The sequence below is a fragment of the Microtus pennsylvanicus genome, chromosome 1 (genome assembly GCF_037038515.1).
Source record: "Microtus pennsylvanicus isolate mMicPen1 chromosome 1, mMicPen1.hap1, whole genome shotgun sequence".
NCBI lineage: Eukaryota > Metazoa > Chordata > Mammalia > Rodentia > Cricetidae > Microtus > Microtus pennsylvanicus.
The window spans coordinates 167912081-167934361 of NC_134579.1; the positions used below are offsets into that span (position 1 = coordinate 167912081).

At 35.7% G+C, this 22281-nt stretch overlaps 1 protein-coding gene across 3 annotated transcripts in view; it reads right to left on the reverse strand.

Annotated features, from left to right (window-relative positions):
* The window catches only part of Rev3l (REV3 like, DNA directed polymerase zeta catalytic subunit), a 142055-nt gene that overhangs the window by 52033 nt on the left and 67741 nt on the right, over positions 1–22281 (reverse strand). For 2 of the 3 annotated variants that reach the window (XM_075945196.1, XM_075945213.1), the window contains 8 exons: positions 20868–20962; positions 19518–19622; positions 18506–18590; positions 18271–18422; positions 16331–16450; positions 10147–10384; positions 6811–6953; positions 2111–6263 (listed from right to left, as the gene is read on the reverse strand). In XM_075945196.1, coding sequence (XP_075801311.1) covers positions 2111–6263; positions 6811–6953; positions 10147–10384; positions 16331–16450; positions 18271–18422; positions 18506–18590; positions 19518–19622; positions 20868–20962 — 5091 coding nt within the window. The remainder of the gene's footprint in view (positions 1–2110; positions 6264–6810; positions 6954–10146; positions 10385–16330; positions 16451–18270; positions 18423–18505; positions 18591–19517; positions 19623–20867; positions 20963–22281) is intronic. The other variant, XM_075945205.1, reaches the window with a different exon arrangement.

A 22281-nucleotide genomic window follows, 5' to 3' on the forward strand; every position in this document is an offset into this window, starting at 1 on the left:
TAATTTTAAGCAATATTCTACTCTCACCATACACAGATAAAAATAAAAGAGTAATTTGTCTTTTATTTCTCTAAAGCCTCTTTCTCTATTTGCTAGTACCTATACCTTTGTATTTTTAAAATTCTCTCAATATTAAAAAAGACATGCATTTGTTGGTGGTATACTATGAGGTTTTGGGTTCAATGTTCAGTATCAAACAAAATCCCATCTACATAGCTGAGGGAAACAACTAGAATTCTGTTGTCATGTATTTGAGTTTATAAACACAAGAACTTTGGAATTGGCAGAGCACAAAATGAACAGTCTAAATTCCACTAATGTTTAAACTCATGTGTATATAAGGAAGAATCAGTAACTGAAAGATAAACTGGTTTAGTTTGCGGGGTGTGTGCACATGTGAACATGGTTGTCAGAGGACAAACTTTTGAATGTTCTTCCTCAGGTGCTGGCCTCTCTCTTTCACGGACCTGAAATTCACCAAGTAGGATAGGCTGGCTGTTCAGCAAGCCCCAGGCTCTATCTGGACCACCTCTATAGAGATAGGATTACAAGTACATGCCATCAGACCTCTTTTGTTTTTGTTCTTTTAAACAAACACCCCCTCCCCACACACACATAAGTCTAGATTACCGGATTTATGTCCTCAAGCACTTTAGCAACTGATTCATCTCCAAAGCCCCAAACTCTTGGATTAGGTCATGTACTCTGTTAGCTCTTTAAGTTATGTGCTACCTTAGTGATGAGATTCTAGAGAACTATCCAATGGCTGCTACATAAAACAGTACAATGACTACCACTTCACTCTTTGTTGTATGCATCTTTCCTGAAAATCTTTAATGAAAGAAAAGATAAGGAGAAATCACACCTCAATCACACCTTAGTAACTATAAAAAGCTAATAGCACTATCAACAAGACTAAAGATGTTGGAATCAAATGAAAAGTAGTTTAAAACAGACATATCCAAAACTAATGTTCATTCACTATCATAAAAGAACTTATGTGTCCCCAAAGGTCCATGCATTAGAGGCTTGGTCCTTTGGGACTCTGAGAGTTGCCAGAAACTTTAAGGTTTAACTTTAAGGTGGGACTTATTGAGAGGTCTTTAGATTATAGACACTGGTCCTTCTTTTTGGTCCTAACTATCTAGTGAGAAGTTTGGCTCTGCCAAATGTGCCTATTTTGATGCGCTATTGCCAACAGACCCAAGTCATAAGTTGAACATAGACTGGAATCTCTGAAACTGTGAGTCCAAGTGAATCTCTTCTCCTTATAAACTGGGTAGCATACAACATTTCTCACAGTGACAGAAAGCAGATGAACACATTTATTAAAACAAAATAAACATTTAAAGAAACAATTTTTTTTAAAATAAAAAAGTCCAAAAGCTTAATTTTGGTTTGGTGAGATGGTTCTACAGGTAAAAGCAGTGGTCACTAAGTCTAACAACCTAAGTTTGATCTTTGGGGCCCACATGGCAAAAGGTAGGAATTGAGTCCCACAAGACCTCCATACTTGTGATATGCACACAGATACATACACATACACCAAAAAAAAAAAAGTACATAAAAAAGCTTAACAATTAAAACTTTCATTCATGGGCTAAAACTCAGTGGCAGTGTTTGCCTATGATATGAGGTCCTAGGTTCAGTTCCCAGAATTGAATTCATATTCTCTCTCTCTCTCTCTCTCTCTCTCTCTCTCTCTCTCTCTCTCTCTCTCTCTCACACACACACACACACACACACACATAGTCTCTCTCACCCTGTCCCTCCCTTCTTTTCTCCTCTTGTAATACTTTAAGGTATTTTGACATTCTTTTAAATTCTGTATCATGTCAAAGTGAGCCTTTGCTCCTCTAATGGTGACACGAGTTAAGTACTAGCAAATTAAAGCCCAAGAATCATCAACTTAATTTGTCTAGGTGCAGTTTTCTACTTTGTGAATGTTCTTAGTCAATGTATAATTACAAGTAATTTTTCATTGTTCTTGAAAACGCAATATCACAAAAAATGCAATATCACAGAGATAAAACTAGCAATCAGTTATGAAATGTTACAAAATAAAAGCTGTTCAAAGTGACCCAAGGAGAAACAAATGGATTTTGATTACCTGGGCTTTTCTGGTACATCAGAAGGATTACTGCAAAATGGTTCCTGATAAATAGTTTCTGAAAGATCATGATCCAACAAAGTTGCCACAATTTCTTCCCTACTTGGTGGGGACATAAGTGGTTTCAGAATGTGAGCAGTTCGAGGAGTAAAACTGCCGTTTTTAGACTGTAAGGGAGAGCTGGTAGACCTTGGTGAACTATCAGGAGTTGGTGTCAATACATCATTGTTTCTTGAAACATACAATTCTAAATCTTCAGAAGCTGCATCCACAAGTTCCCCATCAGGGGAGGAAAGTATGGTTGTAAAAGAGGTATTAACTGAGTCAAGAGACTGTTCCATTTCTTTTCTGTTATGACCTTGTATCCAGTCTGAACTGCTTGCCTGTGGAAGACTGAGAAATACTTCTTTACTCACTGAACTCCTATTCAGCCTGGATTTCTCATTTAGACAACCCTCTGACTGCTGGACACAGAAAGACTCCATGATTGCATTAGATCGAGATGCCAGAGGATGAAAGCTATTTTTCCACTGGCTGTGCCGATGACTTTCATTGTTATCTATAGACGCTTTCTCAAAAAGTTCAGGGTTCAAAGCACTGGATCTAATCCACGGGCTTGAATCAGAGACATGATGCTTCTCCTCACTACAACTCTGTTTGTCGTGACTTAAAAGCTCGTTCTTTTCTATAGCTTGTCCTGGGAAAAGATCCTGAACAGCATCACTCAGAAACTTCTGAGGCAAATTCTGATCAGCTGGAACAAACTGACTACCAGAGTAAAAGCTACAAAACCCAGTCTGGCCAATTGTGTTAATATCAAAATTATAATTATGTTCAGGAGATAAGCTATCTTCAAGTGAATAACAACTTTCAAAACCTGGATCTGAAAACAGGATGGGACTATCATCTGACAGGGAATTATCCAACTGGCCAGAGGTCTGCAGATTTAGAGGGTCCACTTTTAGACATCTGGGGGTTTGCTCCTTAGGTTTCGTTCTTCTGGGAGTCCGAGGTTTTCTTGGAGATGTCACTGATCGTGTTCGTTTACTTGTTTTCTTATGCTCGACAGGAACAGAAGTATTCTTATCTGGCTGATTACTAGATGTTGAATCTTGTACAACATTTGCACTTCGTGCTTTCTGCTGCCTTTTTTGTAACAATTCTTTTAGAACAGCTAGCCCAGATTGTCCTTCACCAAATACTGAAGGTGTTGACACATTTTGATTTTTACACTGAGACAGTGCTTTGGTTTGTGAAACTGCTTCTGACAGTGACCTTTGTTTTACCCTTTCAGGCTTAAAATTTGACATATCTAAAATAAAGCTCCTCTGTTTCTGCTCCCATGCTATTTGTTTGATGGGACTTCTCAAAGAGGTTACAAAACAATTAGATGTCTGGCTTTCCTCAGAAGCTGCATTTCCTGGAGAACAAGTTTTTTCACTATGTTTTGACTGTTCTGACATGCACACAGTCTGCTGCTGACTGTCCTTACAGTGCAAAAAATTGGGGGCACAGACCTGTTCTGGCTTTGATTCTAAAGAACTGCGGTACTCATTTAACTTTCCAATAGAAGACACACAGTTTTTCTGTATATTTGCAGTCTCATCTGTCTTTGGAGACAATACACCTGAAGAGATCTGTGTACTTTGTGCTACCTGAGACAAATGGTTGGAAAGGTCAAATATGCTTTTCTGAATCAAGGTTGATTCCTTTCTAGTAAACATAGCATTTTGAGACCGCTGAATATTAATTTTTGAGATTCCAGGTCCTAGGGAACTATAAACTGATGAATGTAAATCATCTCGTGAACTGGGGAACGTTTGCAAATCCGTAGACTTCTTGCTTTCTAAGAAAGAGGAAAAGCAGTTAGACATCTTCTGCGGTGTACTAAGTACAGTAGGTTGGCAAGTAGAAAGTGGATGATCCACAGCAGGGCCCGTTTGTGACATCTCTTTCTGTTTAAAAAGTGCTTGAGTGCCAGAGCTACTTGTGAGCTCAGGCACGTTCTGGTGGTTGAGCATAAGCTTTGCTTCAGCCTCAGACTGTGGTTTTATCTTTTCATCTGTAGGTGCCATGTGCTTTCTTGATGTACCTTTCTCATTTGTTCTTTGTTTCTGTTTTGCTCTTGGTTTCTTTTTACCATCATCTCCCAGTTTATTTGTCTGATTTCGTTTGTTTCTTTTTTTAGTAACTACAGAGGGATTTGCAAGTCTTGCTTTTGACTTCTTAACCTGTGCTCTTGCTCGACTAGTTTTTCCTACCCGAGAATTAGCAGTCTTAGTGTTATATGCATTAGGACCCTTAAAAAGCATTGATTCTTTTTCTGCAGCAGCCAGAATTTCTTCAGCTCTTGGGTCTGTGGGAGACCAGCAGCGAGGAGGAGATGAATTGATAGGACTTGTGCTTCTCTCAGAAAGAAAACCTAGCTTTGACATAACATCACTATAATTCAAGTCACAGTCTTCGGTTTCAGCAATGTAAGATGGTGAGGGAGGAGAAAGAATAGCATGTGTCCGTCTTTTTCTGAAAGATAAAGTTCTTTTAATGTTTTCACTATTTGCTCTTTGTTGCTTACCAGTTTTTTTCTTAGCAGACTTATGTTTTGACTTCCTTCTGTGACTTTTCTTTGGTGCTAGTGGATAAATGGGATATTTGGTTGCAGGGGAGTCAGGAACTTTTGGCCAAAAATCCTTCAAAGGTGCAAGCTTCTTATACAGTTCCATTTTTTCCTCAGTTAATATTACTTGTTTTTCTTTAGAATCTATTTTACTTAGCTTCACAAGCATATTTTTCCTCCCTCTAAATCTATTGATAATAATATACTTTATAATGACAGGGGGCAGCTTTTTAGACATTTTTCTTCGTTTTCTGGATTTTAGAGTTCCATCTAAATTTTCACCAATTTCCATGGGATGAGGTAGGCTAATTTTTGAGTTCTGTGTTACAAAACTTGACTCACTATCTTCAGTTTCATAATTTACCTTGCGTTTGGCTCTAAGTGTGTATTTATTTCCGTATAGTCCAAAGGACTGATCAGCTTCTAAAGACCCATCTCCAAAATGACAGTCTATAAAATTTTCTGTAAGTGTTTTATTGTCAAATGTTCCATGAGTAGCTTTAATTAAATCACTACTCAATGCATTATCCTTCTCAGAAGCACTGCTGTAAGGATTATTATGCATACAACTGTCTTTTGTGGTTCCAGTATCACTACTTTTGGTAGAAGTTTCCTGATGGCCTATTAATTTCTTTTTATTCAATTTTAACCGGGAAGGTTTGCTGCCAGGTTGTAGTTTGTATGTGACAGGAGATAGTTTCTGTGGTCTACTGAGACAATTAGAAAGAACAACACTGGGGAAAAACATATAATGGGCTGCCTGCTGGCTGAGACTTGGCTTTTCCACTTTATGTTCTTGGAATTCTTCGTATCTGATTTTGAGTTTATTCAGTCCACTCTCATCAGCGATACTATCAAGAGAATTCACCATAGTTCTATTCTCTGCTGAGCACGACAGCATGTCACAACTTTCAGTTAATGAAGAGGGGAATATACTATTAAAAGATGTGCTGTTTCCCTTTTCATTTCCTTCAGAGGACAGTTTACTTTTTGAATGACTTAAGTCAGGAAAGTTGAAAGAGTTTTTCCCCAATGTATTCTCACTAGTATGACGGTTCACATGTATGAAAGAGGCATCCTTTTCAAGTTTTCTCATGTTCGTATACTTTCTACTTGGTATTTGTCTTGTAACAGATGGAATATCTTCTTCATAATCAAAAACACTACTTTCACAGGAAGATACCGGCAAAGACTTGTCTTTCTTACAAATCTCTTTATGAGAGTTATCTGAATGAACATTACTGTTCAAAGATCCAGAGCATTTCATGGAGTAAGGACTTTCATTTGTAAAAGTGACCGAACTGTCTCGACCTTTTTCTGTATTGTTTGGTGGTGAAAGGTCTCCAGTGAAATCTTCTTTGTTTAAAACATGGGACGAAAGGGCACTTGTGTGTTTACACTGGAAGGTAATCTTAGCAGAAGATGGGGGTTCCAATGTAGCAGCATCCTTGTGAAAGATGGAAGGTCTCACTGATAGTTTACTTGTTGCAATCACTGAAGAGTGTGTTCTACAATTTTCATTGTTTAATGGATTGTCTGGAATCAAAGAAAGAAAAGAATTTACTCATTCATAGTGTTAATCTCTTAAGGAAGAATTTAAATTGTTTGTACATCTAAAATAGCAATCTGAACAAAGTTTACCCCTCTCATCAAGATTATACAACCAAAACAATCAAGAGACAACATTAGTCATTATTTTAAACATATATTCTTTTGATCAAAAAAAGTTACAGTAGCTTTAAGGAATGTGAGAAAACACTATCATTTGTTTCATGAAATAATATGCTATTCTTCATGTTATCTGAAATACAGTTAGCATATTTCTTAGTTTCCTGTTATATATGAATGATACTGATTAGGGTTTACAGAGCTTCAACAAGCAATTCACAAATATCCTACCCTCTTGAAAATAAGGAATCATATATCTATATTTTTTAAAAAGAAAAACTCCTATAGAAAGAAAAAACATAATTATATCACTAACAACCTCATATACTTATGCAGGAAATGATTTCAGTTTTCAAATAAAATATAATTTTACTTACTAAATAACCAAATGCCTACAATAGACTTGTTTTCTTACCACTATTTTCATCTGCAGTTCCGTCTAACTGAGGTATAGAAAGATTGGCAAAAAGCAAACTATTATCACTCCACTCCATTTCTTCTTCTGAGGATGAATCATCATCTTCAGTTGAGCTTCTGTGGGCATTTCTGCACAGTGACCTAGAGAATATTAAAAGTCATTGGTGAGTATGACCATTAGAAAAAGATGCATCTGGGGCTGCAAAGATGACTCAGGAGTTAAAACACTGGCTGCTCTTGCAGAAGACTCTATTTCAGTCCCAGAACCCACATATGGTGGCTCACAACTGTAACTCCAGTTTCAGGGGATCTCAACACTCTCTTCTGGTTTCTGTAGGTAATGCATACATGTGATGCACAGACACACATGCAAACATACATGTAAAATAAAAATAAAAATCTTAAAGAAAAAAAGTGCATTTTAGATGCAAAATTTCTGATTATGATAGTAAAACAAAACAAAGATAAAAATAGCATTTAAAAAAGAAAAACAGATTTATTTTACTTTATTAAAGTATACTGCTATGGGACCTGCAAAGTTATTATGAAGTAGAATTTATAATCTTGCTCATGTTAAGTATAAAGCATCATAATTATTACTTATGGCCACATCTTGGGTTACTCTATCTAGTCATGTCTTTTCTTATAATCTCCCTGCATCCTATCTGTGATAATACATACACATATGTAACAAATGAGAATCGAGTGACTCTTAAGAAGGTAGCATCCTAACATTTTAAGATATTCATAAATGAACCTTTAAACTCTGAAATGAGAAACAAGAATGCAGTGCAATGGGGCACTGAGATCAGGACCAGAGAGAAAGCAATAGTGATCAAGAGGAGCTAGAAGACAATATGGTAACTGACTTGATCCTGCAACAGCTATAAAGCAAGGTTACTGAAAATTTTAGGAAAATCTGAGGTTCAGCAAGTTTAAGTTCGATCACATATTTCTACTAGCTTGGACCTTTCATTCCCATCTTGATGCTCAAAATATTTCTTCCCATACCTAGCCTTTTCCCTCTGGCCTCAACTGCTTGAAAACCATTTACCCTTTAAGTCTTTTACAAATCACAATTTGTCATAAAATCACTTTTATGTGCTCAAAGAAATATTACACCAGACATGATCTAATTGTTAGTTATTAGTACTTATACCCTGGCTGACCTGGAATTAGCCCTGTAGACCAGACTGGTCTCAAACTCGGAGATCTGCCTGTCTTTGCCTCCTAAATACTGGGATGAAAGGCGTGCACCACCACACCTGGCTAGAGTTATTATTAGATTCTAATAATTCTAGTCTTTCTATTTGATATAAAAATCTTATTTTTAATAGTTCTGATAAATCTCCATCTTCATGGTCTTTTTAACAAGGGCTTGCTGTCTCAAATAATAACCCTTCAATGATTAGTGACTTCAGTGTAGCTAACTGCCTTTTGATATCACATACAACGAATATTTTCAACTTCCATGATATATTCATGCTTTATCCTCCATCATAAGAACATATATGTCATTTTCTACATGTCAATATTCAATTTATAAATTTTATCACTTCTCCTTTAATTACCTAATTAGACCAAATATCCTCTATTCTAATCTTTTTTAAAAATGACAGTGTTCACAGATCTTTCTAGTTGTCTCCTTTTTCTTTCTCTTTATTTTCTCAGTCTTCTTAAACTGTGGTACACGTGGAAAAACAAAACATTTAATATATAGCATACATTTAACAAATTCCTTTCTACATTTCTACTATTCGATTTCTCTCAAATATGGTTATGAAATGTTTGAGTCTCGCTCAGAGGCTGATTAAAGAACCACAACACATAGGTGATGGCTAATCTCGGTCGCCAACCTCACTGACTCTGGATCAATTGAAATGTGTATCTCTGGGCATTCCTGGGAAGAACTTTCCAGACCAGATTATCTGAAGCAGGCAATACCACCCTAAATGTGGGCAGCACATTCTGGTCGCAACCTAGATAAAAAAGGCATGGAAAAAGGAAACTTGCTTTTTGCCTGCTTGCCCTCACTCTATCCTGTTGCTGTGGCATTCCATCAACAGTATCAAGGGGATAAAAAAACTTCTTTGGAATTCCAGTGTAAACTGAAGAACAGCAGCTCTCCAGGAATCTTCCTGGCACAACAGATTGGGCCTGCTGAGACATTAGTCTTGTATACAGATTCTTGGCTTCTCCGCTGTAAGATGGTTGTTGTTGGTATGCATCCTGTAAAACAATCTCATGGATACCCTTTTATATTATATATTATATATAGTCATTATAAATATATATTCCTTCTACCAGTTCTGTTCTGCTGTGGAACAATCCTTTTTTTACACTAGGATTACATATTACTCTCATTGGTTAATAAAAGCTGAAAGGCCAGGGCAGGAAAATAGGTGGGAAAGCCAAACTAAGAATGATAGGAAGGAGGGCAGAGTCGGGAGAGACACCAGTCAGCCACCCAGGAAACAAGACATGCTAGAGAAGAAGTAAAGCCAAGAGCCATGTGACAATACGTAGATTAACAGGAACGGGTTAATTTAAATATAAGAGTTGGCTAATAACAAGCCTGAGCTATCTGCCAAGAATTTATCAGCTTGCACTGTTCCTTTAGAAAACCCTGGCTAGTATATCAGCTTTTTGTTTTGTTTTGCTTTGTTTTGTTTTGAGCCAGGGTCTTACACTGTAACCCTGGCAGGCCTGGAACTTACTATGTAGATCAGGATGGCTCTAACTTACAGAGAGCCACTTGCCTTTGCCTCATGAGTTCTGGGGTTAAAGGCATGCAGTATCATATCCAGTTCTTACTGACATTAAAAGTAAACCATAACAACAGTGCTTGCTTCTTTCTGAGACTATTTATTTGAGGTAAGGTCTAATATGTAGCCTTTGCTACATATTAAAGGCATGTGTGATTAGGACAGCTATTTGCTTATGTTTAGTATTTAATTCACTCAGTCTAATCAGACCTGAAAGTCACCTCTTATTTTTAAGCTGACACTGCATACTGCTATTCAGACCCATTCACAGTTACTAATTACTCTTTTCAAGTTCAGTGGTTTAGGGGGAGCTTCAGTTTTACCCATTGGTTCCTCAGATGCGTCAATACTGTACACAAAACTGACGGTTTAAAATGTAGCAGATTATTTTGCTGGGAATATTAAATATATGCTACACAAAAAGTCATTATTTAGAAGGAATTTTAAAAGTCAACTTCACAAGGCATTTTACAGTATCAATAATAACATGATTTTCTACAAAAGTACAGCAATGTGACAAAAAGTATTTATTATAGTAACTGAAATAATTTTTTTTAAAAAAAAATCACCTCTTTTTGGCACAATGTTCTTCAATATCATTGTCCCATCTCTGGGACATCACCAAACTAAGCTCCATTTCCTCCTTTTCAATCTGTGGTGCATTTTCTTCATCATCACTATTTTGGGGATTTTGAGAGTCTGCAAAGGACTGACATGGTAAAGGCATCCTATTCTTTTCTCCTTGATATCCATCACTTTCCAAACCAGCAAGAAGATGTACCAGTGCTTCATCAGGACTACTGTTCACTATAAAACAAGCAAATTAATCACCAACAAATAGCTTAAAATTTCTAAATGATCTAATAATTGACATCAATTATGAAATAACACAATAGATGCTGACACACACTAAAAAGAATATAATTAGTGCAAAGGATCAAGTGTTGATGACGTAATCCTTCTGTCAAAATGAGCTCCTTAGACCATCTGAATGAGAAGAATTAGTGACCTTATGAAAAAAAAAATTCTCGCTCTCTCTCTGTCTGCCCTTCTGGAGAGGCAGCTTCTGCTTCTTTCTCTTCTCCCTCCTTCTTCCCTTTCCCCCTCCTATCCTTCCCTTCCCCCTCCATAACCCACTAAATAAACTCTATACCCCAGCTCAAACAAAAAAAAGAAAAGAAAATTCTCAGATTCCATCTCACATCTATTAAATGAGAACTTCTGAGGTAGGACACAGGGACTGATGTTTTTGAAGAGTTGTCCAAGTGTACTTAGGTATGGACAAGCACTAAAAAAAAAATGGCCATAAGTGTTCAAAGTAAAGCATATTCAAACCAATGCTAGCTAATTAAGTGTAATAAGATATATATGTAAACATCTTATCCTACACTTAAACTTTACACACAGGATAGTCAAATACAATCTAGTTGAGATACATAAAGTTTTTAAAAGTAGTTCAGAAGCTTATTTTTTATGAAGTCATACCATATAAACTAAGATTCCTAAAGTTAAAAACTCACACAGTATCAAGGGTTAACAAGGCTGTGATAAAACTGGAATCTTCATCTACTGCTGCACAGGGTATAAAATGTTCTTAATTTCTGGCACACATCTAAAATCCTTGTAATCTTTAAAGTGTGCCTTTTAATATGCTAAATATATCAGGATGGGTGTTTGCAACCAGAAGGATCAGAGCTGACTTCTGTCATATCCTCCAGCCCTCAGGGTAGAACAGAATAGCTGACGGATGAGTTACACTCTTGGTCAATTAGTCTTGCCTACATAATGAAACTTCCACAAAACCCAAATACTGCACATTTCCTTTAATTTGTAGTTCCCAGATTATAGACAGATACATATAATCATATGTGTGTGTGCGTGCGTGCGTGTGTGTGTGTGTATATATAATTTGAAAGTAGAAGTAAAACTGTTTAAATGAACTAAGGACTTACAGAAGGAAGGGTGAGGTGAGGAGTTAGGAGGGATGAGGGAGAATATTCTTGATATACAATATATACATTTTGAAAAGTTTAAATAAATAAATAACAAACAAAAAAGGGTGGGGTGCGTAAAACCTCAAAACGCAAAAGGACTGAATTTTGAGAGTTTTAGATAGACAATACATGAGAGTTCCTGGAGCCTGGCAAGAGGAATAGGACACAGACATTCTGTGCCTTTCTTTTGTCCCTCGTTATACCCACTGGTTCTGGCTGGTTTTGGTGACCTTTCTAAGACCCTTTATAAGTCAGTAATAAATCTGATTGCCCTAGTTTGGTGATCTCAATAAAATTAATTGAGCCTGGGAAAGGGGTAGGCAGCTCTTCCCCATGGATTCTGTTATAGTCTCCAAGTAGATAAGGACTAAAACTGAATTGAATGAGAGAACATCCAAGTGTTATCCATTCCAGAACTGACTGCTTGCTAGGTATGTGGGAAAAATGCTTAGACATCCAGTCACAAACATGTTCTGTTTCGATTGTTAGGGTTAGGAATACAGGAGAAACTGAGTTTATATTCTCCTTATATCCATACTACATGACCCAACATGTGTATGTAAGAAATTCACTACCACATGTATATACAATAAAACTGAAGATATTTATATGTTTTTTTTTTTACTTTTTACTTCCAATGACTGGGTCAGCTTATAAAATAAAGGGTTTCATTATGTCATTTAGATATGTGCACATCACTTCGCTATACTCCAGTTACCGTTTCCTTCTCTTTTCTGCTACTCTCAGTGCCCTCATCCATCAACTGGCTCACTTTCTGCTTTCATGGTCTGTAGATATATTCACTTTTTCTCCTGTGTGTGTGTAGGAGTCTGTGCACGTGCAAGTAGCAATTTCTTTTCTACATTAGCTTTTGTGGAAATATCTTCCCACTGCAGTTATTTATAAAACAGGATACCAAGAATATGTAAATAATTAAAATAGATGATAAAAAAGAAATTAGCCAATAACTAGGTAAAGGAATTAGTTCACAAAAGGAGAAACGTAAATGTCCACTAAATATATAAAAATATATTGAAGCAGGACCTTTTTTTTTTTAAAACAGAATCTATGTAGTCCTGGAATTCACTATGTAGATCAGGTTGGCCTCAAACTCAGACCTGCTGGGATTAGGGGCATGGGCCACCAGGGCAGACTGAGGCAGTGCTCGTAATCAAACCCAGAGCTCACTGATAAGGCTAGCCAGCTTACTCCTCAGATCCATCCTCTTTGCCTTCACAGGACAGAATTACAAGTGGAGTGTCATGATCACCCAGCACTTATATAAGTTCTGGGGGTTTTAATGACACTCCTCTTGCTTGCATGGCAAGAACTTTAACTCTAAATTTATTTAAAAACGTTTGTTTGTCTGATTTTAAGGGCATGAGCCAGTCTTTTGCCTGCATATATCTCAACACCAAAAGAGGAGGGCAGAAGTAGGGTTGACTCTGGGACAGGAATTAAAGACAAGTTGTCATTTGGGTGCTAGGAATAAACCTGGGTCCTCTGGAAGAGCAGTCAATACTCTTAACTGCAGTCATCTCTCCTCCATCTAATAACTTAGTTCTTTATGGCTCAAAAAGTACTATTATGTATCTAAACCACATTCTCTCTCTATTTGACTATCTGTTGGTGGACATTAGACTGGTTTGATATCTCAGTCACTGTGACTCAGTACTCAGGATGCACCGGCAGCAGTTATCCAGGAGAGATCTGGTTTGTGTTTTAAGGACCCTCTGCACTATTTTCCGTGGTGACTGCACCAGCTTATATTCCCACTTACAGTGTGCAAAACTGTCTGTTCTTTCTCTATGTCACTGGTATATGAGCTCAGGGCTTCTCACACGCCAGGGGCAACTCTCTACCTTGAGCTACAGCTCTTTTCTCTTCTTCCCTTTCTTAGACAGAGCCTGTCACCAAACCAGGCCTGGCACTTGCTCTCCTCCTGCCTCAGGCTCCTCAGTGGGCCCAACATTTGTCTGTTTCCTTGATGACAGAAGTTCTGCCTGTGGTGAGATGGAATCTTAATGTAATTTTAATTTGCATTTATTTGTCTGATGGCTAAGAATGTTGAACATTTTCCCCATATACTTATTGGCCATTACATTTCTTCTTTTGAGAACTGACTCAAAAGTTACTACTTCTTATAGATTTATTTTTATTTATGTGTCTAAGTGTTAGCATACACACTTGTATGTGCACCACAGGCATGCTTGGTGTTCATGAAGGTCAGGATAGAGTGCTGCATACATTGTATAGGAAGCTGCCATGTGAGTGTTGGAAACTGAACCTGGGATGATGTAAGAGCAGCAAGCACTCTTGACTGCTGAGCCATCTCTCCAGTGCCCCCCTACTTTAACATTTAATTATTTATGTTCTTTATATACTCTAGGTTATCAATATCCTATAAGATATATGGCTAGCAATGGAGATATTTTCACAAAAGCTTATTATTCCTAAATAAACATGTCATAATATTTATAATACCCCCAAATTGGAAATAACCTAAATATACATCAGCTGACAATCAAAATATATTATGATGTAAATGATAAAATATTTCTGATCAAGAAAAAGGGAATGAAAGTTATACCATGGTTGAACTTTGAAAACGTTATGATAATTGAAAGCAGCCAGATCCAGGAAAATATTTGAATGATTTCATTTATATTAAATGTTCTAGTTAGGTAAACCCAGTAAAAGAGAGTGTTTGCCCAGGGGCTAAAAAGAAGTAATTGTTGCTAATGAATACATGGATTTTCAGGAGATGATAATAACGTTCTGAAATTGGGTAATAGTACAGGTTGCACAATTATAATAATGCACCTTTAAATAAATTTTTAAAATGACATTAAAACAGGTCCGTCCTTCCCCAGTCTATTAAACAGCCCTTCTCTCTATAGAATGAGGCAACAAGGTAACATAATCTCCATTTACTAAAACACCAAGCTTTATGTTTTCTTTGTTGATGTTTAGGAATTTGGCCCAGGGACTGGAGAAATGGCTGAGGTTAAAAGTACATAATTCTCTTGCAAAGAGCCTGAGTTTGGTTCCTAGTACCTTGTTTAGGCAGCTTACAATACCTGTCTGCATCAGGGAATCTGATGCCCTCTTCTGGACAACATGGACACACCCCCATCCTCCAACAGACACACTTCGGTCATGTTAACAAATGTAATATAAAATGAAAATAATTGCTTAAAGCTGTTTTGACAATGATCTACTTCTTAAACCGAAATATACAATTATTTTCCTTTTTCTGCTTCATTCTTATAGAGATCAGATAACATTTAAACTGCTAGAATTGTAAGGAAAGGTGGAGTCATATCTGTTGCGGGTAAAACACATTTGGTAACGGTGAATTAAGGATCTACCACTCACACTCCTTTTTCAATTTCTTAAATTCTATGTTCTCTCTTAACTTTTGTTTAGCTACATTTGATATATGTGTTAATTTATTCAAATAGAGAAATATATAAGATTACAACCTCAAATTAAAGCAGTAATGTGTTCATAGAACAATTTCTTTTAAAAATTAGATTTAAAAGCTAAAAAGTTCCTTATCCAAAAGATTTTTAAAATGAGCATATACAATAATTTTTGGATTGCCCACAACCAGTAAGTTTATGTTCTACCTAAATAAAAATGTAGAGGGTATTAAATGGAGCTGAGATCATACTGGCTCTATAAAAATTTTTAAAGGGCGCCAGACCTCTTTACAGATGGTTGTGAGCCACCATGTCGTTGCTGGGAATTGAACTCAGGACCTTTGGAAGAGCAGGCAATGCTCTTAACCACTGAGCCATCTCTCCAGCCCAGGCATACAGACAGAATATTGTATACATAATAAATAAACAAACAAACAAATAAATACTTTAAAAAAAAACCCTGTCTCGAAAAACCAAAAAAAAAAAAAAAATTAAAAACTTTTTTTTAAAGGGAAGCAAAGAAGCATCATAATATTGATGAAACCAAGCAAAATAAGAAGCAGACTGTATAAATGGTTTCTGATGATTAAAAGGCATTTAAGGTGATACTGCAACACTCAGAAATAATGGTCATATGCTACACTACTTAAAATTCAGTGACTTGAATGTAAATTTCTTAGTAGTACAGCAAACCATTCATGGTTTTATTAATATGCTTCATGTGGAGTATTATTTTAAAAAAAATATAAAGAGTAACTGGGAGCTGGGGAGATGGTTCAGTAGTTAAAATGCTTACACTGCAAGTATAAGGACCAGAGTTCAGATCCCCAGAAACACATATAAAACCTGGTGGGCAGAGCAACCCACCTGTAAATCTTGCCCTGGAAGGGGTTAGCAGGGAGTTCCCCTTTGGGTTTGACAGACTCTGCCTCAGTGAATAATGTTGAAGAGTGTTTAAGGATGGTGCCTGACATAGTTGTGAGGACTCCAGATGCATGCACACAGACATGCCTGCTTATCCCTACATATGTAAATACATGTGCATATGTATTCATCCTACACACACAGAAAATAAAAGAATAAAGAGAATAAAATTTGTTTTGCTCCTAAAGCAAGATGTTTTCACCCAATGTAGAGTTACAAAAGGCTTTCTTTCACAGCTGTTTTTTTTTTTTTAAGGAAAAACTATGCAGAAAACACAACATTACTGGATTTAATGTGATGCTTAATTTCTATATTCAGTGTTACTAAATGTAAAATGTTTACTTTTTTGAATCAAGGGGAAAATAAAAAGCAGAAACCCACTTTGATTAAAACATGATAAATTTACTTACTGAAAGTTGGTGTCTCACTCAGTCTTTGAGTCAAAGGCTGAAAAGTCTGACTATTTTCCATGAGGTTCAAAATAGCTTCTTCATTAATAAGTGCCTCTTCTACTTTATGTCTAGTGCTACCTTAAGATGACAAAGAATACAAAGTTAGCAGTTTACACAATAGATTTTATATAAGTTATGGGATATTACAGTATAATTCTACTTTAAAATTGTGAAATGTTAGTGAAATATATAAAAATGCAATATAAACTTAATAAAAAAAAGCCAGTGACTTAATGGGAAATGAGCAAAGAATATAAAAATCAATTATTAGATGAAGAAATCCACATGGCCTTCAATTTGCTTCAACTCATTGGTCATCAGAAAATGAAGGTTAAAATAAGGAAATGCATTTCAAAGAACCACAGTAGCACAATTTCTTTTGTTGTATTTCATTTGTATCTATATTTAGCACATTCAAATGTTATCTAGGGTCCTCCTGCCTAAAAACACCACATATGAAACAAAGTGACTAATCATAAAAACCTTCATTATCTCTTACACACCAATTGTATACAAACTATATTCTTGCATGCATCCTACCATCCAGCTACACACATGTGCTCTGTCGAGAAAATCTGGCACAAAATCATTAAGAAGGCATATATAGCCCTGGGCAAAAGTGAAAATGATCTAATATTTGTAGAGAAACAGAGAAGTATTAAAGCAAAATATCTGTCAGTGGCTAAAATAAATAAACAATGATAAATTTCAATTAAGATGTTAACATAAAAAGATGATAATCACTATTTGTAATGAAAGAAATAATTAAGCCTCAGTAAGTTAGCATTCTTATTCTGTAGAACAGTTACATTAAAGAGATAATATCAAGTGTTAAATAAATAAAAAACACTAAATCACAGGAAGTCTTACGTAATGTTGGTAGGAATGCAAAACAGTCCACCCAACATGGAAAACAACTCGGTATTTCATTTAAAAACTAGGCACAGATTTATCACATGCTCTATAAATTCCACTCACTGGTATCTACTGGAAAGAAATGAAAACATGTTCATACAAAGACATGTTTATCTAATCATTGCTTTAAATTTTACCCCTTCTTCAAAGGCAATATTTATAATAAAGCTTACTTTGCAACTGGTTCATTTGCTACAATTTCCAATATTTTATAATTCTTCCCATGACATTTACTTTGAATTTCATATTTTGTTGTTCATAGCAACATTACTTTTATCAAACAAAAGTGAAAGCAACTGAAATATCTACCAACTAAGAATGGATTAATAAGTACAACATTTTATAATAAAAGGAATGAAATATTGATAATTATCATAGCACAGACAAACCCTGGAAGGGTTTGCTAAGTGAAAAAAAACTATATTATATGATTTCATTTATTTGACATATCTAGAAATGTAGACAGACAAGAATTTAAGGAAATGGTTACTTGGGAGTTAAAGCCGGGAATGGCCATAACTGCCAATAAGAAAGACTGTACGTTGGTGGAAATTTTCTAAAATCAGAACATACAGAGTAATAATGTATTTAAAATGAGTGAATTTTGTGCTCTGTAAATTATTTGTCAATTATTTGTTTAGAAACTCAAAATTTTGAATGTAAAAGCAAATTTCCTAATCTATGTCAAGAATGACATTTGTATAAAATCTGAAATATTAAGCAGCAGCACGTATTATGGACATACATATAAAAAGAGTCACAAAATTTTACATCAAAAGAGTTTATGGCAACTTTGGCATAGTGTTTATCTTTAGAGACATAGAAAGGGTAAAAGAATAGGAAATAATTTTTGCTATATCTATATTTATTTCTTAGGAGAAAACCAAACAAACAAACAGCCAAATATTAACTTAAGTGTCCAATGCAATGATGCTTGTTTTAGTATTTTCTGTTTAATTAAAAAGATAATCAGATAATTTCACCTTTGCTCAAATCTGTGTCTTTGTGGACTTCTATCATATTGGCTGGCGTACACGGAAGCATTTCAGGAGAAAGAATCTCAGAGTGCAATGTTAATTCAGCAGAGAACTCTTGGGATCCATTGCTGTAGTCCACAGATCCTGATAATGTTCTGCTTAATTAAAACACAACTTTTATAATAAACTATATAGCAACACAATAAAATTAGCTCTAAGATCTTTAACAAATAAGACTTACACAGAGAAATCATTCTGTTTGAGAATTTCTTGGAGTCTCTTCTGAAACAGTTTTTCACTTTCTGTTGCTGGCACAAATCTGCAATCTTTAAATTTGAAAAGTGCATTAGATAGCAATGAATGAAATACTTCTCCTTTCTCACAGCACTTTCTTATCTTTCTTCTAACTCATATCCCACCACCTAAAAGTAGTCCTGTTACAGAATTATACAAAAGAGAAATGGATGTTATTAACAATAAAATTAAGAACTTATCATTTGAAGTTTTATAGTTATAGCTTAAAACAAAACAGAAAAAAAATGTTCTCTACCCACAATCACATCATATACTTCAAAATTAGAAGTTTTCTCCTTTGTAAAATACATTTCAATTTTAAAGGGCATAAAAAGGCACTTAAATTTTATCAAAAAATTTTTGGCACTCTAGATATAACAGTAAAATTTAAAAACTTTAATTGGACTTCAGTAGAGACTTACTACAATATTTGTTTTCTGAGTGGTCCTTAACACTTTATTTTTAAAGCTTTGCTGTATTCTGTGGCATGTGAACTCTCAACTTCTTTCAGAATATAGCAACATTTAATAATAAATGAATATTTTTCTTAAATTAAGGTGAGGGTTTATATGACAGTTTCAGAAAACAGTGAGGACAATATTTCATGGCTGACACTTTCAAAGTAGAACAAATCAATGGTGTTTCTAAGCTGAGACCCATGGATTTCAGTATCTTATTTGGAAATAAAGGAGAGAAGAATATACTAGAGGATGAACACAGAACAAGTGTAGCAAAAAGGTAAGATACACAAAAACCAAAAACACACAAAGAGATAACAATAAAATGACATTTGGAGATAGTTATAAAGATTTATTGGTTGTACAGCAATGATGGTAAGAAGTACAGAAAAATTAAAGGTAATTTAAGAAATAAAATCTAGTGCTAAGAGAAAATTCAATGACTATATTTTTCTACTAAAAATATTTCCTTAAGTCATTAAAGCATTATCAGGCGTATACCTTGTGATTCAGGCTGGCTAATTTGAGAACTTTCATTTCTGTTTCTTCGCCGTTGCTTTTCATCTTCCCATATGGCCTGGAGCCCAGGGTTTCCACCAATTTGAGCTGCAATCACAATACTACAAGGGTCAAAGTGAAAAATTCTTTCTATAAACCCCCTAAGCTTTAATAAATACCTTTTTGGGATGGGGATACACAGGGATACTCATACTGGCCTGGAACTCATTATATTACTCAGGCCTGCCTGGGACCCATAGAGATCTGCCTGCCTACGTCTCCTGAGTGCTAGGATTAAAGACATACACTACCATGCCCAACAATATTATCTTTTAAGAGAAACATTTACTGTATATGGTATAAAGGACAAATTATCCCAACTCGAAATTTATCATGTTGCTTCCTTTCTAGCTTTTTGTCCTATAATGACTGGGAAAAAAAATAAAATACCAAATAAATAAAATTCAAAGCTGTGATGAGAGATAAATCTAAAACTTCTTTCCATGACATCTAGCCTGTGTATAAAACAATCAAAGGGCAGAGTATATGAAATTATTTTACTGCTGGCTAATGTCATTTAGTGTCACTTAGTTTCCTATCTGGGTAAATAAAGTCAAGCAGATGGAAATATACAAGAGCAAAATGTGATTAAATATAAAATGCTTTCTCAAGAGTCATGTGTTGAACACTTGGCCCCAGGCTGGCGGCTACACTTCAGAAGTGACTGGATTACGAGGGCAGTAAGTTAATCAATGGAATGATCCATTCAATTTAGAATTGAATGGACTGTTAGGAGTGGGCACAACTGGAAGAAGTAGGCCATGAGGAGTGGAAGTGCTACTGTATTTACCTTGTCTTGGTCCCTTTCTGTCTGAGTCCTGGCTTACATGAGGTGAATAACTTTGCTCATCATGACCCCCTGCCTTATGACTGGAAATGATGGCGCCAAATGACCATGGATAGAAACCTCTGAAACTGAGACACCTAAAGAAGTCTTTTTTTTTTCAATTTAATTTTTTTTTATTGAAAGAAAAAAAAAAAAGAAATTCCCGCCTCCTCCCAGCCTACCATTTCCCTCCCCCTCCTCCCACTCTTCTCCTCCTCCCTCTCCAGTCTGAAGAGCAGTCAGGGTTCCCTGCCCTGTGGAAAGTTCAAGGTCCTCCCCCCTCCATCCAAGATGGTTTCCCCAGGTATTTTTCTCAATGCAACAGAAAGCTGGCCAACAAAGAGCACACTTGAAATATTTTGTTTTCTTCTTCTATAATATCATACTTCTCCAATAATGCTTCTACCCTACTTTTGTCATTATGTTTTACAAATAAAAATACATATTAAGAAAAATTGTGTGCATACCCTCAATGTCCAGCCTATTTAAGATGTCAGCAGCTACAGCATCCACTTCTAATTCACATGTACTCAGAGGTTCAACACCTTCCAGTAATAAAGAGCTGTAAAGAAATGATATCAATAAATACAGTAACTGTGCCAGCACAAACTCCCCAAATTGTTGTTGTTGCTGCTGGGGATCTGAGATTTCTTATGCAGGAATTTGTGTTTTAGTAGTAATGAGAAAACCTGAGGTTAATAAATGAATTTATAATTATTCATGATACTATGTATATGTAATAAATTAATAAAAGGATAAGAAAAACTGTAAGGACAACCTACTAATAACATTTAAAATACAGTCTATATATTCTGAATCATATTTTATACATAAGGAATATTAATATTCAGTATACTGTTCTGGTTAAAGAAAACAGTTAAGACAACAGAGGGACAACATAAAAATTCATGAAAAATCATAAATATATGAAGTAAGTTGCATAGAAGTATTTTCCCCCTGCATGATTTTCAGATAAGGGAAGGTAAGCACACCAATTCACTATTGGACCAATTCACTATTCTTCTTGTCCTCGGCTATTTCTGACCTGGAGATGCTTTAAAACTTTTCACAACTACTGAAGTGATAACCACATGAATGTTCAACGGTGAGTTATTGCTAGCAAAGGTGACAACAGTTTAATTTTATAAGAACTACAACAAGTTTTCACTAATGCCTTTGACTTGAAAACATGGGTTAGTTTGAGATTTTTTTGACCTTCAGACCCCCACTAAAATGAAAATTAGGAAGACACCATGGAACTGTCCATTCCTCTCAGAAGGCACAGAAATCTGGTACAGGTCCTAGTTTGCCTGTTCCAAATGCAAGATCTCATGCAAGAACAGATTCTAAATGAAGAATGAAAGATCAATAACTCTACCTGGAAGTAGGGGATGCAGATTTTATTAACATTATATTGGATGTTATTTTAAATGTTTTTTTTTTTCATTTTAAAGACTTATTTATTATGTATACAGTGTTCTGTCCGCACATAAGCCTGCAGACCAGACGAGGGCACCAGATCTCATTACAGATGGTGGTGAGCCATCATGTGGTGGGTGGGAATTAAACTCAGGACCTCTAAAAGAGCAGCCAGTCTCTAAACCACTAAGCCATCTCTCTAGCCCCTATTTTAAATGTTTTAAGAAAAACATTAGGAAACTTTCATTTTCTATTGTCTTTTCCTAAGGTGGGACATAAGACATTATTAATTTGTTATGGCTGTTGGTATAGCTCAATGACAGAAAGTCTGCCTGGGATGCCTGAGGTCTGGCCCTGATCATTACCCTCACACTACAAAACAGAAAGTAATTTGTTAAAACACTCACATACCTACCTTTGCACTATTCCTACAGAAAGGCATAGTAAAGTTAACTTATCACA